Source organism: Furipterus horrens, unplaced genomic scaffold (genome assembly GCF_987537825.1).
Source record: "Furipterus horrens unplaced genomic scaffold, mFurHor1.1.pri manual_scaffold_4, whole genome shotgun sequence".
In the NCBI taxonomy this organism is placed as follows: Eukaryota; Metazoa; Chordata; class Mammalia; order Chiroptera; family Furipteridae; genus Furipterus; species Furipterus horrens.
The window spans coordinates 16,094,261-16,119,777 of NW_028327174.1; the positions used below are offsets into that span (position 1 = coordinate 16,094,261).

Consider the following 25,517-nt stretch of genomic DNA (forward strand, 5'->3'; position numbering starts at 1 on the left):
ACTTATAGATACAGAGGACAGACCAATGGTTGCCCGATGGGAGGGGTGTTAAGGGGCTGGGTAAAAATGGTGAAGGGGTTAAGAAGTAAAATTGGAAGTTACAAACTAGTCATTACCATGTAAAGTACAGGTAATGTAGGATATACAGTCAACAATATTGTAATAGTTAGGTATGGTGTCAGCTGAGTGCTTAGACATATCAGGTGGATCACTTCAGGAATTAACTGTGTAACAACTATGCTGTACACCTGAAATTAATATAATATTGAACGTCATCTCTAATTGAAAAAATTTTTAATTTAAAAAATAAAATAGAAAAATATCTATAAATTTTGAATAAAAAATTACTCCCTAAGATTTTCTCAGCTGAATTTTCTTCTCATGTGTGAAAACAAAACAACAGATAATCAACCTCATATATTCAAAGGCTCAGAAAATAGAAAATTCATGTATTCTTCTTGAAAACATTATTTGCATTAGCCGGGTAGCTCAGTTGGTTAAAGCGTTGTCCTGGTATGCCAAAACTGGGGGTTCAGTTCCCAGTCAGGGCACACACTTAGATACACCCAATGAATGTATATATGCATTCAACCACTGAATGCGTATATAAATGGAACAACAAATTGATGTCCATCTGTCTTTCTCTTCCCCCTTACTCTCTCTCTCTTAAAAAAAATCAATAAATAAAAAGGAAAACATTATTTGAATATATATATCATATATTTTAAAGATCTGAAAGAAGAACAAGGTATAGATTATACATAATTTACCACATTATGTAAATATTAGAAAACAAGGGAAACTAACTAGGGGAAATGGGATGTTTCTAATAGCAGTATTTCCAAGACTCACACCAACCCCATTCTCAATAAATTGGAAAGCAGCTAGGCAATTATACAATGCCAGCATGTATAGTGCCAAGGGCTATTTGTATATAATCTCATTTAATTCTCTATTAAAATATAAGGAAAGAATTATTATCCCCATTTTAGATATGGGAAAGTAAAACACAGAAGTATGTACTTGTTCAAGATACTGTGAATAGTAGATTACAAGGTCACGGCGTCAGGTTTCAGAATCTAGAGTTTAAACTCAAATTCTTCTGCCTCTCATATGACTACAAAGATATATTGGTCATTAGCTGCCTGAGGTTCTGTTCCTTACTCTAGATATCTAAAGAAAATGAATTTTGTTTAAATAGCACTTTTCATATCTAGAGCTATTGGCTTTAAAGGAAGATCCCAGGAAACTGACTCAATTGCTAAGAGTTCCTGTGCTGGATTCCTCTGTGTTATACTTACGGGTTGCTCTCTCTCTCTCTTTCATATATATATATATATATATATATATACACACACACACATACATACAAACAGACACACATATATCACAGTTGGGACATAATTTCAAACCACATTATTTGTTTAAGTAATTGCATTATTTAGATTTAACTTCCATTTCCTTCTTTATTTCCTTGTGAAAATATACAAATAATGCCAGGTTACAAAAAAAAAAGCTTTATTCACATACTGGACTGAGCTAAATACGTTCTGAGGATTGTTTTCCGAGGACCAACTGATAAATTATACAGATATATGAAAATGAATGAGGATGACCTGAAATAGAGCTGTGCCTGGCACATTTGGCTGGAAGGCCTGTTTTAGAAGAAAAACCTGAGAATCACATTGCTTTACAAGTGTGACTCATGCATTGTTAGTAATATTTCAAGACAAGCCACTTAAAATATATCCGGAGTACTGATCCTGGAAATGATCTTGTCTTCCATATGCTTTCAAGTGTCTTCGTTTAAGTGTACGCTTTTATGCCTACTTTTAATATGTATCTACATTTGGACTCCACAAGTAGAGCACGTGATTAGGAGAACAAATTCTGAAATCAGACCTGGATTAAAAATCTTAATCTCCACCATTTCCTTGGGCAAATGATTTCATCTTTCTAAACCAGTTTCCTCATTTGAAAAATGGAGATGATCCCTAACTCAAGGGTACTAGCAAGAATCACATTAGTTGATGTATAAGGTGCCAGGCATGTTATATATCGCATGGTAAGGTTCATTAAATAGTAGGTAGTATTAAAATTTTGTTGAATGAAAATGTAGATGACCAATAGCACAGACTTCCTCCTTTCCTCTTACCTGCCTAGGGACTGGCACTTCAGCTCAGTGCACACTGTCACCCCAATCGTCCATTAATTTATCAAATAAGGGAATCTAAAAATTCCAGGTGTATCTTCTCATAAGGACCTGGACTTTTGAACTGGACAGTTAAAGGTAAAGCCATGACAACTGCCCTTCGATCCACCCTCCTGAATCAGTCGCCTCCTCATTTAAATAATGCGTCTCATTGGGTGCAGTTGATATAATTTACGCTGAGCGCTCCCTGTGCTTTCTCCAGACGTGGTTGGAGGCTCCAGTTCTGACCTGCCCAGGTGTCCGCGGCATCTGGGAAATTCGGGCCTCCCTGGCCTGGCACCTGGAGAGCACTTAGCTCAGCTTGGGGGGTCCTGAAAGTCCCAAATCAAGGGCTCTATTGGCGGTGGTGGGTGCCGAGGCTGCTGGCGGTGCGTATCCCCCTCCCCACTTCTCGGGACTGTCGGGGTCTGCGGGAACAAACAGCTGGAGGACGCCTCCAATCACCGCTGGGCACCACGCCTGCCACGCCCGCGGTACCGGGGAGATAAGAAGTGAGCGCCAGGAACAGCTCCGGCTGCGCTCCTTGGAGTTGCCAGTTTGCGCACAGAGCCCAGGCGACCGTGCGGCCATGGACAGGTCGCGGGGTATTGGCACCTTCGTGGTGTGGGACTACGTGGTGTTTGCCGGGATGCTGCTCATTTCGGCCGTCATCGGCATCTACTATGCCTTCGCCGGGGACAGTCGGCAGACTTCCAAGGACTTCCTGATGGGCGGCCGCAGAATGACCGCCTTGCCTGTGGCGCTGTCCCTCACCGCCAGCTTCATGTCCGCTGTCACCGTCCTGGGCACCCCCACTGAGGTGTACCGTTTCGGGGCCATATTCAGCCTCTTTGGCATCACCTACCTCTTTGTGGTGGTCATCAGCGCGGAGGTCTACCTCCCGGTGTTCTATAAACTGGGAATTACCAGTACCTACGAGGTAAAGCGGGGAGATGGTGAGCCAGGGAAGGGAGAGGGGAGAACTTGTCAGGCTCCTGGAGGGATTCTTCCAAGGGGGCAGACGCACCGCCAAGCTGAAATCTCTCCCTGTGCAGGTCCGTCTCCTCCCCCGCCCTCCCCTTTTGGAAAGAGGTGTCCTGTAAAGGACACAAAAATCTTGCGACTTACTCTCAAGATGTCAGTGAAAAAGGAGGCTTTCAACGTAATTGGAGTGATGTGGACTAGTGCTCGCTAAGGCCTTTCTGCTTTAACATCTTTGATTCCAAGTCAAGAAGAAAGATTTTTGAACTTTTTATCTTGAGGAGGTTAAGTCCTTCCAGTCTCACAGCTCCTTCCTCCTTGAAATGAATCACCGTGTACCAGGTCCTCAGGTACCACTCACTTTTCCAGGATAGTTGGGGAGATAGTTGTATTCCCCCTTCTGCCCCTCCACACACACACACCTTCCAAAGAGAGGCAGGTGTCCTGTTAAGTTGCTGTATCTCTTGTCCCAGTACTTGCTTTTGAGACCAGATTCTACCACTTACCAGCTGGGTAACTTCAGGTGATACTTGAGGGAAACTGTCTTTCCTATTGCACAAGTCCACTGGTCATAGGTTTTCTCACTTTGTCTGCAGGAAAGGGCTTTGCAGAGATGGTGAACTTTGGTTTAGTTTAGAATGTTTGGTTTATTTTACTTCTTAATGATTTTTAAAAAGATTTTATTTATTTATTTTTAGAGAGGGGAAGGAAAGAAGAAAGAGACAGAGGGAAACATTGATGTGAGAGAGAAACATTAGTGGGTTGCCTCTTGTACACACCCCGACTGGGGACCGAACCCACAACCCAGGCTTGTGCCCTGAGTGGGAATCAAACTGGCAACCTTTTGGTTTGCAGGACAACGTCCAACCAACTGAGCCACCCCAATCAGGGATGGTTTAGTTTAAAGAGCAGTTGAATGGGAATGTTTGAGGAGGATAAAAGCTCAAGGAACTAGTGGGGTCCGGTTCAGTGCCCTCAGTGGTCTCCTTCACTGATGCACTAACCCGTGAGCCACATACACAAACCTGCAGAAGTGAACTCTCTAATAGGCCATTTTCTAGAGGGCTCAGAGCCTCATTCTCAGCAGCTTCCCCTGTCCTTGAACTTATTTAGTGTTTGCTCTAATCCAGAGTCCCTGGAAGTTGATTTCCTAGTAAGGCTGGTTTAACTGGTGCTGTGGACAGGCTTCCAATGGCACAACAGGGCAAGGCACCCTTGGGACAGCATTGCCTGCCTCTGATCATTGTTTGGGAGTGTTCAGTCATCACCCTAGAAGTGAGCTGGATGGAATTTCTGTTTTGCACAGTTAACAAACTGGCGGTCCCAGGCCAAACTCAATCTTTAGTCATGTTTTCCCCTACACACTTACGGTGTTTTGGAAAAAAAAAAAAAAAAAGAAGAAGACACTTAGCACTTAATGATGGTGGAAGGCAAATAAAATGCCAGATCTGGCTTCTTATGAAAACCCAAAATACTGGGAACACTGAGCCCACATCCCAAGTGGCCACAGGAATACCAGTTTATAGCCATTGACATCACTCCCTATTCCTATATTGAGGACCCATCAGTGCATACGCATGTCACTTCCTTGTGCTAGAGACATCTTTACTTGCATTTATGTCTTTATCAAAAATGAAAAAGGAGAAATGGACAGGGGTGAACGGAGTTACTGTTTCAAGAGATCTGTGAGAACATATTTCTCAGTGGATGTGAGGAATATTCCAACACATTAATATATGGAACATCTGGGCTAATACCACCAGATGGGACCTGTAGGCATTTGAGTCTCTGAGCTCTGATGTGTAGTTAACTAACTCCAAAACTCAGAAAGGGTTTGAAGAATCTGGCAAGGGGACTTCAGTTCTCACGGATGAATGCCGCTCTCGTAATCACTGACCTGTGCTTCTACAGGGCAGCACCTTAACTCAAGCAGAAATAGATTTCCCACACATTTCCAGGGTGGTGGAGGCTAAGTTAGCAGGGTTCCAGCTAAAAATGGCCAAAAAAAAAAAAAAAGTTTAATACTGAATGTTTAATACATGCTGAACACTGGCTGCATGTTTTACACACATTATCAAACTCAGTCCTCAAAACAGTCCTTCTAAGGGGGGTTCTATGAGAGAGCCCCATTTTGCAGACAAAAGGCTCAGAGTAAATTAAGCTACATAAGAGAGCTTGAAGCAAAGTAGACACCTGCCTAAAGGCTATGCAGTGGGGCATATTGGCTGCTTCTGAAGGTTCTAGTGAGTCTTCTGGAGGAACATTTTGTCTTATGGTGAAAGGTGGAGCCACCCATACAGAATAAGAAGTCTCAAGTGTAAAATCTCTCCCTGTTTCCAGTTGGTTAGCTAAAATCAGCTGTTCAGAAGCATTTTTGATATCTACTTATCTCTGCCTTCAGAGTATAGTCCTGATAGGAGTTTAGTAACTTCCAGACCCATAGCTAAGAAGTAAAATGCAGGAATGTAATTTCCTCATCACTTCTTCGTTATTTTTCTGAATCCAGCAAAATCTGAATTGTTTAGACTGTTTTTTAAAAAATAATTTGGTAGAGATGTTAGTGTCTCTAAATTATTCAAAGTTCTGGTTTATTAGAGGCAAGTACTGTTATTCTCTGGTTTTGTCTGGTAATCCTATAGCTATTCTCTGAGCCTACTTCTCAGTGACTTGAGCCTCTGGGAGGTCCCTAGGTATTTCTTTAGCAGCCTGGTAACCACTGATAGCTGAGATAGTGATAGACTTCTTGGTTCTAACTTGAGTTGGTCTTGTGTGGACTTAAATCCATAGGTTTGCCTGGATCCAGCTGATCTTTGGGGAAAAATAATTGAACTTACTATATCCATTCAATTATTAGGTTGCAATGTTGGGGTTCTCTCTGAGCTCCACTGTTTTCATGTGCTTATACTTAGTACCTGCTCATGGAGTTGTTGAGAGGACAGTATACAAAGCAAATACTTTATTAATGTTAGCTGTGATTATGATGCAAAAATATCCTTTATCCCCCCTTGATTATTACCTAATGTTAGTTTTTTTCTTTCTTCTTTTTTTTCTGCTGTATGAACAGACTATTGTTGCCAGTTTTAAAATTCTCTCTACATGTAGCAATCATATTTAAGTGAAAGAATGTCTTGCACTCCAGCTTCTTTCCAGTTCTGAAATTCTAGGGTTTTCACTCTATAATACATTCTGATGTGTAATATAGGAGATAGCAGACTATATTATGAGATATAAGAGATGTCAAGGAGAGTAGGAAGAATGGCAAGGTCATTGGTTCTGAATAGAAATTGACTAGTTGATTTAAGTTAAAAATTTATTGGACAAATATGGGAGTAGCTCATATAACAGTGAAAAAAGCTGAACAGGCTGAGAAAAGACAGAATCCAGTGCATCCTCTCAGGCCACCCTGTCAGAATCAGCTGCTTCAACTCCAGTGGTACTCTGTCTTTATATCTTGCCTGTTCGGATTCAAATACCCATTGAGAAGAGAAGCCAGTTGGCTGAGCTTGGGGTCATGTGGCCCCTCCTTGATCAGAGAGGCAGGGCACCTTGATTGACAATTCTATCACAATTGACTGCAGTGGGAAAGGATTGATTTCCTAAGTGAATCAGGAGAACTGTATGGAATAGTATACCAAAAGCAAGGGGAGAACCATACTCTGCTTATTCTAAAAATGCAGAATATAATTTCATTTATATGACATTCTGGAAAAGGCAAAATCAACAGATCAGTTGATTGCCAAGGCTGGGAGTTGGGCGGAGGGTTTGACTACAAAAGAGCAACATGAAGGAGTTTTCTGGGGGTTAGAGGAGTGTCTATCTGTTAAAACTAATTAAACTGCATTTTAAAAAAAGAGTCAATTTTGCTGTGTGTAAATAAAAATAATAGTAAAGTAGAAATAGAGAATACAAATTAATTATGACGTTTAATTTTCTAACTCCTTTACTTAAGCTGCTGATTTTAAAAAGAAAGTGTCCAGAGGTTTTACATATTAACCATTTTTCCTTTTTTTGGAAACAGTATTTAGAACTTCGATTTAACAAATATGTTCGTCTCTGTGGAACAATCGTCTACATTATTCAAACGGTAAGTAGCTCTCCATTAGTCTACAATGTTTTCAATCAAGGCATCTGGGTCAAACGTTTTTTGATAAACATTTAAAAAATAAAAGAGATATTAAAAAGAGGAGGAAACAAGAAGAAAGAAAGAAAGAAAAAAAAAAAAACACTTGTCACTACACAGCATTAATCCTCAAGATCACTGAACAATGCTTTAACAAATGAATTCCCTCCTGGGAAAACAATGACTTAAGTGAATGACAAGCGGAACCTAATGAACAAAACAAACAAATGAGCAAAACAGAACCAGAGGCATGAAGACAAGGAACAGACTGACAGTCACCAGAGGCGGGTGGGGAATAAGGGGGGAAAGAAAGGGAAGGGGTCTAGTCAAGGAACATGTGTAAATGACCCATGAACATGTACAACAGGGCAGGGATTGACTCTGGGGGGTGGGGAGGGATGGGCGGGGCAGGGAAGAACTGCGGTGGGTGGGGGGGCGGGATTGGGACATCTGTGAAAGAAGAACAACTTTAAAAAAGCACAAAAAATATTGTATTGGTCAAGCAACAGTTGTGTTGTTTTAGGAAAATATACTTTTTCCTATCCATGCTCCCCACCAAAGTGACAGTAAGGGCATTGCTGAGATGACAAAGATTTTTAAAATAGCTGTACCTGAGAGCAGGAATTGTAACAAAGGACAAACAAGTTGCATGTTTCACAGTATTTTTGCAACATGTTAACTGATAAGTTTGAAAAAATTAACTGATGTAGAAAGACGTTGGGAAACAATTTTCTTTGAAAGCATACTTAAAAAATGCATCTGCTCTCTTTTAAAAATCAAACTCAGTTGAAGTAGTCACTGAGTGTAAAACAACAGAATCATACATTCTGGACGTGTTTTTAAAGCCAACTGCACAATCCAGTAATGTGAGAATATGCAAGTATAGATTTACTGTTTGACACAATGGAAAGCAAAGATTTGCCAAGCAATCAGTGCCAGAGAATGCTTTCCACCCTTCATTCAGGCCGTTGTCATGATCATTGTCACATGATTTATATCTGTCTTCCTCTTGGCTGCTAAGTGCTTTAGGGATGGCTTTGACAATGGAAGTCTAGGAAGATGTTTTCATCCTCATAACAGCATTTCTCCAATGAACAGCTACCTAAGCATTTGCTATAGCACGACAGAGTACCTTTGTAAATTATTTAGCTCAATTCCATTTTGTATCTTTGTGAGTCCTTAACACTTGCGGAAGGAAAAGAAGGGGGCATTTGGGGTCCGGTCGACATTCTGACATAGAGCCGAGACTGTTAGCTTGTATTTGCTAGCAATTCAGACCCTTTTTGGATCACTGTGAGAAATGCTAACAGCAGTGAAAAGTGGGGGCTAGTGTTAAGAAGGTAGCCTATGGTCATATTTCAAATCTACTTGGACAGAATAATGACAGGAAAGTTAGTTTATTCTTAGAACAGCAGCTTTAGCATTTCCTACACTGAGGACCTAACTTTTAATACTACATGATAAAGTTCTTTTCATAATGTTTATATAGAGTAATCATAGAATTAGCTTCTATGTTATATATATGAAAGATCAAGTAAAATGGAAATGATATTTTGAGGAAAAAAGACTTTATTTATCTCATTCAGTATTGTACCCCAGGTTAATAAATATTTAGTAAATGTATAAATGAACAAAATAAATAATATAAAAATGGTGGAATGCAGTTTTTGGTTGGCTTTCATGAGTTTTTACAGCAAATTTACACTTTTGTTTAATTAATGGGCATGGAAACTTCTACAAACCAGTTTCTAAAATTTTCAGTTTTCCTAATTAATTATGTATGATTAACAATAGTTTGAAGGCATAGGATTGAGAGACCATTCACCTTTAAATCTGTATTATTTCTAATTGTTTTAGACCTAGGAAAATGGATTTCTGGCTTGAGTTGATGGATCAGTGACTATCTACACTAAGCACCACACAAAACTGGTCATAAAAGATTTTTGTAACCTATGACTGTCCCACAAATGGAAAAGGAGAATCAACTTTACTTAAATAATATTTTCAAGTCACAAACATATTTTATTAAGTATATCAAACTGCTGTTTTAATTTATAATTGAATTTATAGAAAAATACTGAAACTTTATTTTATAATTCATATCATTTATTTGCTCTTCTTTTTTTCCCCTAGGTTCTATATACTGGAATTGTTATTTATGCCCCTGCCCTGGCTTTGAATCAAGGTACATTTTAGAGTTACCAATTATGTTACATTGGGGTTCATTTCTAATAGACCTTATTTTCTGGGGAGATGGAGGAATGCTTCCAGTAACCTGCGTCAACTTGAGGCGGGAAAGGTGGGTTCAGTGTCTACACTAGAAGTTTCTTTGCATTCCTAAATCCCTAGCTCCAAAAGCTTTGTTCGTTATTAGGACAGACCTCACTAGTCAAATGAGTCTCTGGGAAGTGCCAGTCATTCTCCATTCCTTCAGAATGAGCGCCCCCTATAGTCCTAATTGCGAATGACTGCACTTCTTCCCTTCGTGGCTACAACCTGGAGCCCGTCTCCAAGACGCTTTTTTCTGTTGTTGAGCTCAGTTACATTGTAAAATCTGGCAGGGAGAGAAACTTTTCTTCTCACTTCTAATGTGGTCTAAAAAGCAAAATAAGTAGATCTGTGTGATTTGAAATATCAGACAACTAATACCGACAAAAGGGCAGATGGCTACAGGGTCCTTATAAACAGGTGTCTGAAGGTCGTGCTGATCCACGCATTACTATACTCTCTAGATTTAGGCAGGTAGTAGCAGTGAAACTGGGATAGTTTATTGAGGCATAGGTTCATGTTCGTCCTATTCTCAAAAGGCTTTAAGGTAGCTGCATCGTTTGAATCCTTATCTATCAAAAGGGTGTTTACCTCTAAAACTTCCTTGTGAAATGGACAAATGGACTCTGTGATGGGAAGAATGCGGTGCAATTCCTGGAGTTACTATAAAATGAAAAAAACCGTGCTAACTCCACACTCTAATTGTTTTTTATTTCATGATGGATAGATAGTAGTTATCACCGAATTTATTAAGTACAACAGAATCATTACAAACAACTCCATTATGTAACGTGCTCTTGACTTCTGAATGTTAGGCATGGTCATAACATCATAAATGAATCATTTCATATGTAAAAAACTGAGCTATAAACTTCATAAGTTACCTATTGGCTTTAAGTATTAGTGAAGATTTTTGGCTTCAGGGTTTTAAAGTGCAGTTTTAATGTGCAGTTCTCGGAAGAAGAGAGCAGTACCTTCACCAAGGACTCCGTTCTTATCAATAGATTGAACAACTCCTTTGGAATAAATGAGAACCCGAGGGACTGCATTTTGACCACTTGAATATTGATTGTGTATTTCACAGTGGCCAAGGCATAGACATATTACTTTGTGTAACAGGTGTTCAGTAGAAACTTGTTTAACTGAATTACAACTTGGTCATATTTAAAAAATTGACATTACTATCTCACTTTTGTCCCACAGGAGCCTCCTTAAATTCTCTCTTGAATCTGTTTGACATGATTCCAATAGTGTTTAATACTTCCCTTGCTTTCTAAAAGAGCAAGATATTTCAGCTTTACCTTGTGAATTTCCTGGCCTGGCCTGATGTCAGCTGTTCTTTTTAAAGGGAAATTGTATTTAGAGACCACAATCTAAATATTAGAGGAATTCATTGCTACTGAGTTGGTCATTTATTCTAGGTCTTTTTAGTTGACAGAACTGGGAGATGTATATTAAAGAAAAAAATAAATGAAGAGTTTATACTAATATCTCCAACTTTTAAATTCAAATTTGGGTGTATAGACTGTTTGCCCAACTAATTTGGTTTAATATTTTGCCTCTTATTTTATGCTGAAACTCTTGTTTTTTTAAAAAAAGAATATTAATGAGATTATTTATTTTCTTTATGCAAATATATAGACATATATTGCTTTCTCAAGCGTGGCTGCCCATTGGAACCACCTGGGGAATTTTTAAAAACTACTGATGGCTAGTTTTCACTCATCGTGATTCTGAATTAATTGGCCTCTTGAGTGGCAGAGTCATTGGGATTTTAAAAATCTTCTCTGGTGATTTTAATGTACGAAGTTGAGAACCACTAATGTAATAGTTTTTGATTAGCAATTTCAATATCTTTACTAATAATATGATTGCCAAAAAGTTAAAATTTATTACTCTGAAGTTTTTTCCCTTAGGGTATATCTCAGTAGGGATGTATATGAAATTATTATATCTTAAAAAGTCTTTTGACATATTTAGTATCTCTGTGGTTATATCACAAACTTGATATACACCAAAGTTTATTTATTTCTTTTTCCTTTTGATTTTTAGGAGTTCTTAAATTTAGTTTTTATAATTATATAGAACATTTACATGGTTCCAAAGTCCAGTCAAAAAATAAAATGTGTTTAGAGAAGCCTAATGTATATTCTGGTCTCTTCTCCCCTATTCTCTCTCCCCATAGGTAACTTTGTTTCTGTTTTTTTAATTTATATTTCCTTTAAAAATGTATTTACCTTTTTTAAAAGTAATTTTTTAGAGCAGTTTTATGTTTCAACAACATTGAGAGGAAGGTTACAGAGATTTCTTGCCCTTCTGCCCCCATACATGCATAGCTCCCTCCATTATCAACATTGCTCACCAGAGCACTATGTTTGTTATCAAGAATGAATCTACATGGACATATCATAATCACTCAAAGTCCATATTTACCTTAGAGTTCACTCTTGGTCTGTACCTTCTGCGTTTAGACAAATGTATAATGACATCTATACATCATCATAATATCATGCAGAGTATTTTTACTGCCCTAAAAATTCTCCGTACTCTGGCTATTCATTTCCCTCTCCTTCAGCAAGCACTATTTTTTCTGTAGTTCTGCCTTTTTCAGAAAGCATAGAGTTGAAATCATGCAGTATGTGGTCTTTTCAGATTGGCTTCTATTACTCTAAGGTTCCTGTGTGTTGCCCTGGCCAGGTAGCTCTGTTGGTTAGAGCATTGCCTGATACACCAAGGCTGCAGGTTTGATTTCCAGTCAGGGTACCTACAAGAAGCAACCAACGACTGTATAAATAAGTGGAACAACAAGTTGATGTTTCTCTCTTTCTGTCTGTCTCTCCCTCTCCCTCTCCATCTCCCTCAAATTAAAAAAAAAAAAAAAAAGGTTTCTGCATAGTTGTTTTACGGCTTAATAGCTTATTTCTTCTTAGTGTTGAATAATATTCCATTGTCTGGATGTTTCACAATTTATTTATCCATTCCCCTCCTTAAGGACATCTCAATTGTTTTCAAGTTGTGGCAGTTCTGAATAAAGCTGCTATAAACATATGTGTGCAGGTTTTTGTGTGGACATAGTTTTCAACTCTTTTGGGTAAATACCAAAGAGCATGATTGCTGGATTGTATAGTAAGAGTAGAGTTTTATAAGAAACTGCCAAACTGTCTTCCAAAATGGCTTTTACTAATTTACATTTTCACCAGCAACATATGAAGGAATTCTGTTGCTCCACATCCTCATCAGCATTTGGTATTGTCAGTGTTTCAGATTTTGACCATTTTATTAGGTGTGTACTGGTATCTTGTTTTAATTTGCATTTCCCCAGTCACATATGATATGGAAGTTTTTTTCCATCTATATATCTTCTTTGGCTTATTTTTGAATCAGGTAGTTTTCTTGACATTGACTGTTAAGACTCTTTTTTTTTTTTTTTTGTATATTTTCGATAAGTCCTTTATCAGACTATTTTTTCTTTTAAAATTTTCTCCCAGTCTGCGGCTTGTCTTCTAATTCTCTTGTTATTTTCTTCTTTTGGAGCAGATATTTTTAATTTTAATGATGTCTTACTGAAATTATTTCTTTCATGGACTGTGTCTTTGGTATTATATCTGTAAAGGCATCACCATATCCTGGATATCTTATTTTTCTCCTTTGCTAGCTTAATAGTTTTGCATTTACATTTAGGTCTATGAGCCATCTTGATTTAATTTTGGTGAAGGGTGTAAGGTCTGTACCTAGAGTCACGTTTATTTGCCTGTGATGTCCAACTGTTCCTCATCATTTGTTGATAAAACTATCTTTACCCCACGGTACCCCCTGGCTGGTTTGGCTCAGTGGATTGAGCGTCGGCCTGCGAGCTAAGTGTCGCTGGTTCGATCTTCCAGTCAGGGCACATCAGAGAAGGAAAACTCTGACTCCAAAAAACCTCCGCTGCCTTGCGGCATACCTCTTCAGGGGAAAGGCTAAGGGAGTAAACCCCGACAGAAAATCCGGAGCCGGAGTCCCTAAGGCGGTTTGACGTTGTAGTCAACACCGGCAACTCCTGCGGCGCACCTGAAGCCAAGCTGTATTGACTCCGTCTTTCCCTTGGACCCTTCAGCTGCGAAGAGAGGGGGGGTCTGCTGCATGGGCAACAGTAGACCCTCCATATCACCCTGCCCAGGCTCTGTAGCTTCATCGCAAGATGTCGATTCAACACGGGAGGAGACAAATACCGTGTCACTCCCGAGTCGGACTGCACAGCCATTCTCGGCAGTGCAGATAGACTCTTAAGAAGCTACACCATCAACTTCCGGCCAAGATGGAGGCTTAGACGGACACACTAGGTCTCCCTCTACAACTAGAGAGGAATACAACTACTTCAAAACAAAGGATAACTAGAAATTCCAGAAAATAAAACTACACGGAAGTCCAACATATGAAGTTATAAACCAGCGGTGCCATTTGGGCAGGTAAGAGTTAAAGAGGGCAGTGCTGTTTGCAGTCGCACCCGGAGCGGCGGGCGGCGAGGAATCGGGGCTTGCGGTGCGTGACCCCGGCGAGGAGTCCCGGCTACGCAAGCCCCTGGAGTGCGCGACTCCGGAGCTGGGGAGAGCGGCCGCCGCATCGCCTTGAACAGTGAGGCCCAGGGGGGCGGGAGGACGGATCCCGGTCTCCTAGCGGAATAACTGTGTGAATCCATCTTGGACCCCCGCCCCCAAAGAAAGCACCACAGGGCTGCGAAATAGGTCGCGGACAAGCAGGCGCCGGTCGCTGACTTGTGACGCGTACACAGGCACTGCCCCCTACAGCCGGCCCAAGAAAACAAAACGCATCTGTCAAAATGAGGCAGGCAACTATAGAAATCCCGGTGGCACAGCTCACCAGACAACAGATAGAGAACCTGACAGATGAACAGATAAGAAAGCTGTCAGAGGCTTAGTTCTGGGCCATTGTTATCAGGTGGCTTACAGAATTCACAAAAGAGCAGGAAAAAGATATGAAAGAAGTGAAAAACTTTCATAACGAAAGGAACAAAACCACATACAAGACAGAAGGAAAGGAAATAAAATCCAGAGTTCATTTCAACAAACTGGAATATGGAGAAGGAACAAGCAGTCAACCAATGCAGCGAGAGGAAATGGGAAGCAACGACGAGAGGATCAGAAACCTCTCGGACAGCTATAAAAGGCCCAACATAAGAATCATTGGTTTGCCAGAGAATGAGGAAGATGAACTAGAACTTGAAAAATTGAGTGAAAATATAATAAAGGAGAACTTCCCAGACTTGGGGAAGGGAATAGACCTGCAGGTCCAGGAAGCAAGGAGAGTTCCCAAGAGACTGGACCCAGGGAGAACCACTCCAAGACACATTATAATCAAAATGTCAAAAATTAAAGATAAAGAGAGAATCTTAAAAGCAGCAAGAGAGAAGAAAAGAATTATGTACAAAGGGGTCCCAATTAGACTATCAGCTGACTTCTCAAGGGAAACCCTACAGGCAAGAAGAGACTGGCAAGAAATATTCAAAGTAATGAAAATCCAAAACCTACAACCACGAATACTCTATCCAGCGAAATTGTCATTCAGAATAGAAGGACAGAGAAAGTGTTTCCAGGACAAAATAAAACTGAAAGAGTTCATTAGATCCAAACCACTGTTATATGAGATGTTAAAGGGACTGGTTTAAAAAAAAACAGAAGCTAGGGAGATGAAACAAAGGCAAACTAAATAGGCAACGAGAGTGGAAGAGGAACTGTGGGTACGGGAAGCATATTGGGGGGAGGTCAACAGGGAGGGGGAATGGGGAAAGGGAGGGAGATGATATAGGAATTGGGGATCAAGGTAGGAGGGAATGGAATAGACGGAGAGAGGTTGGGAGGAACTGTATGCACAACTAATGGACATAATCTAAAAGGGGGGACAACTGGAGGGAGGGGGGCCACCGGGTGGAGCGGAGCAGAGGGAAGGGAAATTGGCACAAATGTAATAATTTAATCAATAAAACACATTAAATCTGAAAAAAAAAAAAGAAAATAACAAAAAAAAAAAAAAAGAAGCTACACCATCGTCTCTCGAGACAGACGGCTGCCGACGACGACGACCCCACGGTACTGCCTTCACTCCTTCGCCAGAGATCAGTTGACTCTATTTATGGGGTTTATTTCTGAGCTCTCTGTTGTTTTCCACAGATCTACTTGTCCGTTCTTTTGCCAATACCACACTGTCTTGATTATCATAATAAGTCTTCAGGTAGAGTCAGTTCTCCAACGTTGTTCTTCTCCTCCAATATTGTGTTGACTGTTCAGTCTTTTGCCTCTCCAGATAAACTTTAGAATCAGCCTGTTGATTCTATACAATTTGTAGTTATAAACAAAATAAGCTACTGGTATTTTGATTGGGATTGCAATGAAGTTATAGATCAAATTGGGAAGAACCGACATATTAACAATATTCAGTCTTCCTGCCCATGAACATGAAATATTTTCCCATTTACCTAGTTCTTTCATTTTGTTCATCAGAATTTTGTAGTTTTCCTCATATAGATCATATATATATATATATATATATATATATATATATATTGATAGATTTATAGCTAAGTATTTTACTTTGGGGTGCCAATATAAATAGTAATGTGTTTCTTGAAAGTTTAAAAACAATTATTATGAAAAATCTACTTCCTATAAAAATGAGTAAGTTTCAGTCTTTGAAAATTACGATTCGGCTTTTGGTCCTCCGAGCAGCACCATGCAGTTGGCAGGAACAAACACCTTACAAAAGATGGCAAAATGGGAGCCAAGAAGAAAGTGGTTAATTCATTTTCTAAGAAAGATTGATATGGTGTGAAAACACCAGCAAAATTACACTGGTTTATTGTTGGGATATAGGAAAGCAATTGACTTCTGTGTATTAACCAGTATCCTGCAAAAATGCAGTAATTCCTTTTCAGTTTCAGGAGATGTTTCATTGATTCTTTCAGATTTTCTCTGTAGATGATCATGTCATCTGTGAACAAAGAGAGTTTTCTTTCTTTCTTCCAATCTATACACCTTTTATTTACTTATTTTTAGCTTTATTTTATTAGCAACGACTTTCAGTATGATGCTGAAAAGGAGTGTTGAGAGGAGATGTCTTTGCCTTGTACCCAGTCTTAGTGGGAAAGCTTCCATTTTCTCATCATTATGTATAATGTTAGCTGTAGGTGTTTTGGAGATAGGCTTTATCAAGTTGAGAAATTTTCCCTCTATTTCTAGCTTACTGAGAGTTTTTATCATGAATGGGTATTGGATTTTGTCAAATGCTTTTTCTACTTCTATTAATATGATAATGTAGTAGTTCTTTTTTTTTTTTTTTTTTTTTTTTAGCCTATTGATGTAATGAATTTCATTAATTGATTTTTCAGGTATTGAACCAGCCTTGCATATGTGGGATAAATCCCACTTGGTCATGGTGTATAATTCTTTTTACACTTTTGCGATTTGATTTGCTAATATTTTGTTGAGGATTTTTGCATCTATGCTCATAAGAGTATTGATCTCTAGTTTTTTGTTTTTCTTGTAATATCTCTTTTTGGTTTTGATATTAGGGTAATGCTGGCTTCAGGGAATGAATTAGAAAGTATTTTCTCTCCTTCTATCCTTTGAAAGACATTGTAGAGAGTTGATATAATTTTTTTTCTTAAATGTTTGCTAGAATTCACCAGTGAACCCATCTGGGCTGAAGCTTTCTGTTTTGGAAGGTTATTAATTCAATTTCTTTAACAGGTATAGGTTTGTTCAGAACACTTATTTCTTCTTGTGTGAACTGTGTGGCAAATTGTGTCTCTCAAGAAATTGGTCCAGTATCAACTTTGTGGCCATAGATTCATTCTTATATTTTATAAAATATAATATGCCCCTCCACTACTTAAACGGTAGCAAATTAAATAGACTTGTCTCTATCTTAGTTCTATTTTAGTAATATGCACAACTTGTCTTTCAAGGACTGGTAGGTGAGTGTGTTTATTTGAACTATGATGACAACTACCCTAGGTCTCCATTCAGTCTGGATGGCTACCTCATAGTATTAAGCAGTTTCTTAGCTTAATTACAATGTGAATATTTTTTCATGTATTTAATTTAGCCAATTTTGGATCTACATGCGGTGTCTGAGGGTAGAAATCAGGTCTATTTAACTCATTGAATAGAATTTTAAACTCCAATTGCTTTAGTACATCTTATGCGATTTTAGGTGAGTGGGTATAGAGATAGGTACCCAATAAACGATACAGCTTCCCCCTGATGATTTTTTGGAGAAGTACGTTTATTATGCATGTTTCACAGTTATATATGTATTTTCTTTTCTTCAACAGTCACAGGATTTGATCTATGGGGCGCAGTGGTGGCTACAGGGGTGGTCTGCACATTCTACTGTACGCTGGTATGTCAAAATGTTATTTTTTCCCTTCACTCTACACAACTGCTTTGCAAAACTGAAAATTCCAGTAATTGCATGCTACTATCTGGCTTGTTCACACCTACTCTCCTACCTCCCACAGTATAACTTTATTTGTAAGGAGTGTTCAGCCTGGGGTAAACTTTGATCCTTTGCAGAACATTAACCATAACTGAAAATATTTTCTTTTATCTGAACCATGCAATGATCCCTAATCTTGTCTGCTAATTCACCTTACTGTTGCCAGGTTATTATATAGCTGTGTTTATATTATTTCTCAGGTCAGAAACCTGAGATAACTTCTTACCACCTTCAGTGACAGGCAAAATATTTAAGGACCAGTATGGCGTGGGCACTGTTATGCCCAGTAGATGCTGGTCCTTAGCAGTGGTGCAAGGCTTATGGGATCTCTCATAGTCTAGGTGTTAACCCTTTAATGGCTGGATCTTTTAGGAGACAGGTCTTCACGGAAGGACAGTGCCAGTCAAAGTCAAAGGGACTGGAGGGGGATTCTCAGGAATTTTGTAGCAGTGGCTAATACAAAACTATTGTAGTATTTCAACAATTGGTATGACCTTCTGTGTGTATACTGTTTGAAGACCAGCCCTGCCTATAGAATAAAATCTATGATATTGATGTTTACAATTTTACTCTGAATTTTTTTTCCCAACTATCTCTCCATACCGCTCCACTTTACTCCAAAATATATATCTGGCTACACTCAATAGGCCATATACTTAGAACCGTCTATGCTTTTGCCCATGTTGTTTTCCATCCTGAGAGGCCCTTGCATCTCTGCCTCTCATACATTTGAAGGTTTGGCCTAAATATCGCCTTTTGTTGAAGGCTTTCCCAACCTAGCTCCCTTGAGCGCACTTCTTGGCCAAGATCCATGTATTTGATAAGATTGTACAGTATCATGTATAAGCATGTAGGTGCTCAGTAATTCTGACAGAAACATTAATCCTAATATACTTTCCCCTCAAAGGGTGGTCTTAAGGCGGTTATCTGGACGGATGTTTTCCAAGTTGGGATCATGTTGGCTGGGTTTCTGTGTGTGATTATACAAGCCTCAGTGATTCAAGGTGGGATCAGCACTGTTATAAAGGATGCCTCTGATGGTGGGAGATTAAACTTCTGGAAGTAAGTTGCTATTTGCCTCTGGATTAGTAGAATATTTTGGTTTCTTTTTTTTTTTTTTTTTTTTGTAAAAATAATCTCTTTATTTAGATAGTAAATTTCATTAAAAAACCAAAAAACCCCACTAAGGATGTGATACAGAAATTTGAAGCTGGCAAGCAAATGTGTAATGCGTTTTCACCAGGTCCCTAAAGGGTTAAAACAGTCAGGTGTACTTAGTTACATGATATTTAGGATGGTGCTTCCTCCCAAGAAGGGACTGATAGCAAAAGAGTATTTTTTTTCAGACAGTAGAGTCTGGACTAAGTTGAAGAGAGGAATAGGATGATAAAGGAAGAGGAAGTAGAGAGATAAGAAAGGAAAGCTCTTAAGAGAAAAACACTAAAAAACAGTGATTCTATTTTGATAGTTCCTTGTTTCAAGTAGCCTGGAGAATTTTTTAAATATTTATATTGCCCTGGCAATATATAGTATACTGTTATTATGTCATATATTATTGTTATATATATTATTATGCCACATATATACTATCTATGTGTAAATATATAATCATTGTATACTATTATCTGTTATTTCAAGAGAATCGGCTAGAAAAGTTATGGCTGGTAACTCAAGTGTCAGTGTGGCACATGACATGTATTAAACAGCTGTTCAGTTTTCCTAGAGATAGACTAATGGGGAAACTAGATCTCTCACCACAAATATATCATTGAATTTAAAAGGATATTTAAAACACTTTTCCTTTTGGGTCATCAGTGTCATTCTTGTACACCACGTTGTGTGGAGAGGGGCACATTTTCCATGGAGCAGCTTGTTCTGTCTTTATGCAGCTCTATTCTGAGACAGGTAGGCTGAAATTATTTCAAGAGCAAAAGGATGATTTTGCTGGTGGTGGTTCTCTTCAGACTTTCTGAAAACAAGCACTAGTGTTTGAGAAGAGCTTTCTCATAAATTGAACTGGGGTCATTGTGTTAACTTGCAGGAGTGTATTACAGAGTATGAACTTCAACTGTTTTCAATATTTCTTTTTCCTTCTACCTCAAGATTCAGACTCCAGGAAGGGAACCTCCAATTGGCCTAGCTTGGCCACGATTCCATCACTTAGCTAGGGTAGAGCAGGACATTTTGACTGATAGACATTTAGACTATTTAAAGGAGAAGTGGTAGTTTCCCCAGAGCAAACCTGATTGCTGTTACCAGAAGGGAGGAATGGATACGAAGAAGCAGTTGAGGGGAGAGGATGTGAAACCAATCATTTTTTCTGCAAGATAACTGTCACTTTATAAAAAGGATAAACATTGCCATGTTGAAATGGTAATTCATACATCAATAAGAGATTCTAAAAAGTAAAAGATTAGCCGTTTTTAGGAGCTTTACTTTGCAGTCTGCCAACCAATTAAATAATAATGAAATACTTTATTGACTATTCCTTGTTATGCTGCTTTAAGGATATTGTAGGCAAGAGATCTGCTCTGGTTGAGACAAAAAAAAGAGAAGGATTTTTGTCTTGGTATTTTCTGTACAGTCGGTGGTTGGCGCATGGATTCTGTGTGGCCTCAGATCTCTTAGTTGGGTGTTTTGAAGCTTGTGTTGCCTCAAATAGCTCATGGAATACTTTCAGCATTTGACTTCCATTGGCTAATATAGCAGCTACTTTTTCTGTGAGAGAAAAGGTCGACACTCTTGAAACTCTTAGACTTTGATATTAAATGTTAGAATATGGAACAGAGGTTCTCATCTTTTTATAGGAATGCCAGAATGTGCACAAAATTGGAAGAGTTTACTCAACTGACTTCACATAAATTTTCAAAGTTTTATAATGTTCAGAAAGTTTCCATAAAAGCTAATTTTGCAGAACATTTTCAAGCTTGTATGTGTATGAGAGACGAACAGAATGATTCCTCCCAAGGTGATACATTAAGAACGGTTAAAAGCTGTATTAAATGTGGAAGCTGAGCTTTCTTTGTAACAATATTCAGTACGTGTCATAAAGTGACTTTCAACTTTTAGTATTTAGCTTGTGCAAACAGCATTTTAAGAAAGCACAATTATTGTGGCATAGTAGTTTTAGAATATGGAAACTTTCACACTGTTAATTAACTGAGTTCTTAAGCTTGAATATATGGTAAATTAGAACTAAATACACATGCCAGGAGAGAAATTATACACAAAAGGTGTGTCAATTTCATGTTCATTTCAGTACTTTATCTATTGCTGTGATGTACCTTTCTCTTCCTTTCTTAGCTTCATGCTCTTCTCTGATAACAGCATGGCAGACTTGTTTAAATTATTTCCTGTAGCCAAGAGAGAATAATTTATATAAATGCTGAGAATGATTAGAACATTCATTTTTTCCCCCAGTCCCATCCAGAATTCCCAAATCTCTGAAAGTATCAATTTTATTTCATTGAACTTAAACTAGGAATATTTCTACCTTTTAAAATTATTTAATAAATTTGTATATATATATATATGTAATGTAAGTATACACTGCTTGCTTCCAAAAATATTCTGGGGGGATTTCTGTACTTGTTTTTTTTTTTTTTTCCAATGGTTCTGATTTGTTTACTATTTGTTTCATTTAGTTTTGATCCTAATCCTCTGCAAAGACACACGTTCTGGACAATTGTTATAGGAGGAACCTTCACATGGACCAGCCTGTATGGTGTCAACCAATCCCAAGTACAGAGATATATTTCCTGTAAAAATAGATTCCAGGCAAAACTGTAAGCCAAACTATGGTATATGCATCATTAATAACAATTAATGATCTTAATAGAAACTCTTTCATAAGTCAAGCTTAAATGTGCTTAACTTTGTGTTTTGTATCATGAAATTCCAACAGATACATGATATACTTACTTAAAAAAGGATGAAGTAGAACAAAGTGGTACTGTATGTTTTAAAAAAGATACTTAAAAATATTTATATGAGTTGTTAAGGAAAACAAATCTTATCAAATAAATAGGCATTTATTGTGTATCTGTTTGTACAAGGCATTATGATGAAATTCAAATATATGGCCCTTGTCATGAAGTAATTTAGAAAGAAATTAGGAAAATATACTCAAGTATGTAAAGAGTGAAATAACACTAGAGAGGTGCAACAGTTCCATGAAACACTTTAACAATAGAGGAAATGTTCCAGAGCATTCTATTGCTCTAGATATACTGGTGTATTTTATTTTCAAACAGTCATGGGTTTATACTTTTGCTCTAATACTTGCTACTTGAGTGATCTTGGGCAAGTTACTTAGTCTCTCTAACCTTCAGTTTTTAAACTTGTAAAATGAGCATGAGAAATATTATACATCTCATGGGAGGTAATGTAAAATAGTATGTTCAATACACAGATGGTAGGGGTCTAGTAAATGTGAATTCCTTTTTCCGCCTCAAATCATGGGATATGAATCCTGGTTGAGAGATTCCTGTCAACCACGTGGATCCTAAAGAATGATCACATGTGGGCAGGTGAAGAGTGAGAGAACATTCCAGGTAAGCAGAGTAATTTGGACAAAGCACAAAGATCAGACGCACTACATTATCAGAGAACTCTCAAGCCCATTGACTTGAACAAAGAGTATGAACAGTGGCTGGTTCATTCTCGGGAGGCCTCAGATAAGCTTGGTAACTACTACTTCTCATAATGACAGATGAGGCTGACTCAGCCCACAGGTAGTTAGGGGTGTAAAAACTCTAAGCAGAGTGATTAGGAGTAACAGGGTGATTAGACTAGGAGAAGGAGTGGCAATTCTATTTCTGTTTTGAAGAGAACATGAAAATATTGCGATGTCACATGATAGGACTCAATATATTGAGAGTAAATTGGTTTAGACATTGTCTTTGGAAAAACTCCACAGTAAAAAAACTATTAAATATGAGTACAATACCTGGATAGGCAATCCCTCCAAAATGAGCTTGAGAGTTGTAGTATTTTAAGGAACTTTGAAGGCATGTAATTTATATATTCAGTAGTCCACCAGACTTTAAATCTATACTAGAACTGATGCCTTTGCCAAAGTATTAATAATTGAGCACACGCTCTTCTATTTTCTTGGGAGCACGAAGCTCCAAAAGCCCACTTTTGTAAGTAAAAGAACAACATTAGAACTTTCTTTAAAAGAAACAATTTCCTTAACAAGGCAGACTGCCTGAGCTCAGGGTAAGCATTTTCACCCACTTTTGAACACTGACTCCATCGGAAGAATGAATCCCAGCTCCCAAATCAGACTTACTGACCTTGATTGACCATGGACAGCATCAGATGTTGATGTGATCTATTTGAATAGCATTCAAATAAAATAAATCAATATGGTAACGTATTAATCTCATATATAGGCAAGGGGGGTGTCTGAGCAGGAAAGGGTCTGGGGATATTTCCTGATGATTAGGAGATGAGATATAGTTACTTATTCTATTTTTAGACAATAACAAAACATGGTAAATTTTGTCAATCAAGAAAAAAGACAATAAAGATTAAATTAAAAAAATAATGCTGAACATTGTTTGGGAAGATACTGTCCAAGAAATACAGGTTTGCCTTTCACACTAATGGATGGTATTACAAACTATATTTAAATACATTTGACGAGTTGCTATGTAGATGCTAAGTATATTTAGCATTTTATAATTGAACTATTTTTCAAAGAAAAATGAGTAATGATTGCTGGTCTGTTGACCACTAAAATCTTTACTTCATGACAAGAAGCCCTGACGTAGTATAATTAGATACCATTATAAAGGTAATAATGCCTATGGAACTCTGGAAAACCTCAGCTGTTCTAAGTATTTCCAAACATGTTAATTGACATTATAAATAGAAGGTTAGGCGAGGATAAAATATGTAGCATTTTTGATAAACAAAACATAATATGCATTTATCGAATATGTAAAAAGTTCCCTCTTCTTGGGATGGAAATTACAATTGTCATTTGCTGGTTTGTTTTCACTTTTTCAGGTCTCTCTATATCAATCTTGTGGGACTCTGGGTAATCCTCGTCTGTGCCGTGCTCTGTGGGCTTGCCCTGTATTCCAGGTACAAAGACTGCGATCCTTGGACAAACAATGAAGTGTCTGCCCCAGACCAGGTCCAGTACCATGTCTTTCTTACATGTGCATTAATGACATTCAGAAAGCTTATTAGTTGGCAGGAAAGAATATTCATGCTCTTGTAGATAAACAGTAAGTAGGCATAATATGATCATCTTTAATTTCTATGAAGCATTTGGTAAAATATTACTTCAACAGATATAGCAAGAATAAAGAATGCTGTATCCAAGATTAAAATATTGAAATACCTGAAAAAAATTCAAGGCAATCATTAAATGGAAATAGTTCAAGGCTGGGAGTAGAAATGTAAACACATTTTTAAAAAGCCAAAACTATACACAAACCATGTTACCACAGGACATTTTCTGGTATTGTTAGATCCCTCATTTATAAATAGTTTACTTTCCAGTTTTTACTTTTTAAAGTATAGTTGGAACACAATATTATATTAGTTTCAGGTGTACAGTATAGTGATTTGACATTTTTATACCATACAATGTGGTCATCCCACTAGGTCTAGTGATCATCTGTCACCATGCAAACTTATAATATTGACTATATTCCCCTTACCTGTCAGTTTTTAAGTGACAGAGAAATGGATCTATTAAGTGAACATTTATTGAATACCAACTATATGATAAGATTCTATGCAAAGAGCTTTGCATGCTTTAGCTCATGCTCACAACCTTGTAATTCTAATTTTATAGATGAGGGAAGGAATGAATCTCAGAGAGGTTGTATAAACTGCCCAAGGACACATGGCTAATAAATAAGAACAGCTGCAGGCATTCATCAGCTACTTGCCTTAGGTCAGCACTATCATAAGTGCTATGTATAAATTTCAACTCTTAATTCTCACAGTCACTCTCTGAGGCAGGTTCTAGATAGATTGTCTCCCTTTTAAAGATGAGGAAACTGAGGCACAGAGAAGTCTGTAGTTTGTATCATTAAGACAATAGGGATTTTTTTTTTAATGTTGTTTTTTTAAATATACCTTCCCCTTACCCTGGGCAAAAAAACAAACAAACATCAACAACAACAACAACACCCTACAAGTTCCTAATCTTGAGGTTCCTTGTCATAGGAACCATTCAAGGGTCTCGCATGCACCCACCAATCACTTAGAGGGTGGGGGTTAATTTCTGAAAAAGAAGGACGTTTCTCCTTACAGGCTGTTTTCAGTACTGTGTTGTTAATTCAGCTAACATTTCCCTGGTGGTACAATACAAATAAGGCACAGTCGGCAGAAGATGAGGTCAAAGTCTTAACGGAGGAATGCAAAGATGCATTTCTGCTCCACTCTGCAGGAGCTCACCCGGAGGAAGCAGGATTAATACCTACATAGAGGTTTACTAAT

General features: G+C 38.1%; 1 protein-coding gene across 1 annotated transcript in view; it reads left to right on the forward strand.

Moving 5' to 3' along the window:
* The first annotated feature begins 2,407 nt into the window (after window positions 1-2,407).
* The window catches only part of SLC5A8 (solute carrier family 5 member 8), a 40,094-nt gene continuing 16,984 nt past the window's right edge, over window positions 2,408-25,517 (forward strand). Inside the window, exons 1-7 of the mRNA XM_090275356.1 lie at window positions 2,408-3,131; window positions 7,191-7,256; window positions 9,426-9,477; window positions 17,890-17,957; window positions 18,961-19,115; window positions 21,698-21,838; window positions 24,069-24,198. Coding sequence (XP_090131482.1) covers window positions 2,781-3,131; window positions 7,191-7,256; window positions 9,426-9,477; window positions 17,890-17,957; window positions 18,961-19,115; window positions 21,698-21,838; window positions 24,069-24,198 — 963 coding nt within the window. The 5' untranslated portion in view covers window positions 2,408-2,780. The remainder of the gene's footprint in view (window positions 3,132-7,190; window positions 7,257-9,425; window positions 9,478-17,889; window positions 17,958-18,960; window positions 19,116-21,697; window positions 21,839-24,068; window positions 24,199-25,517) is intronic.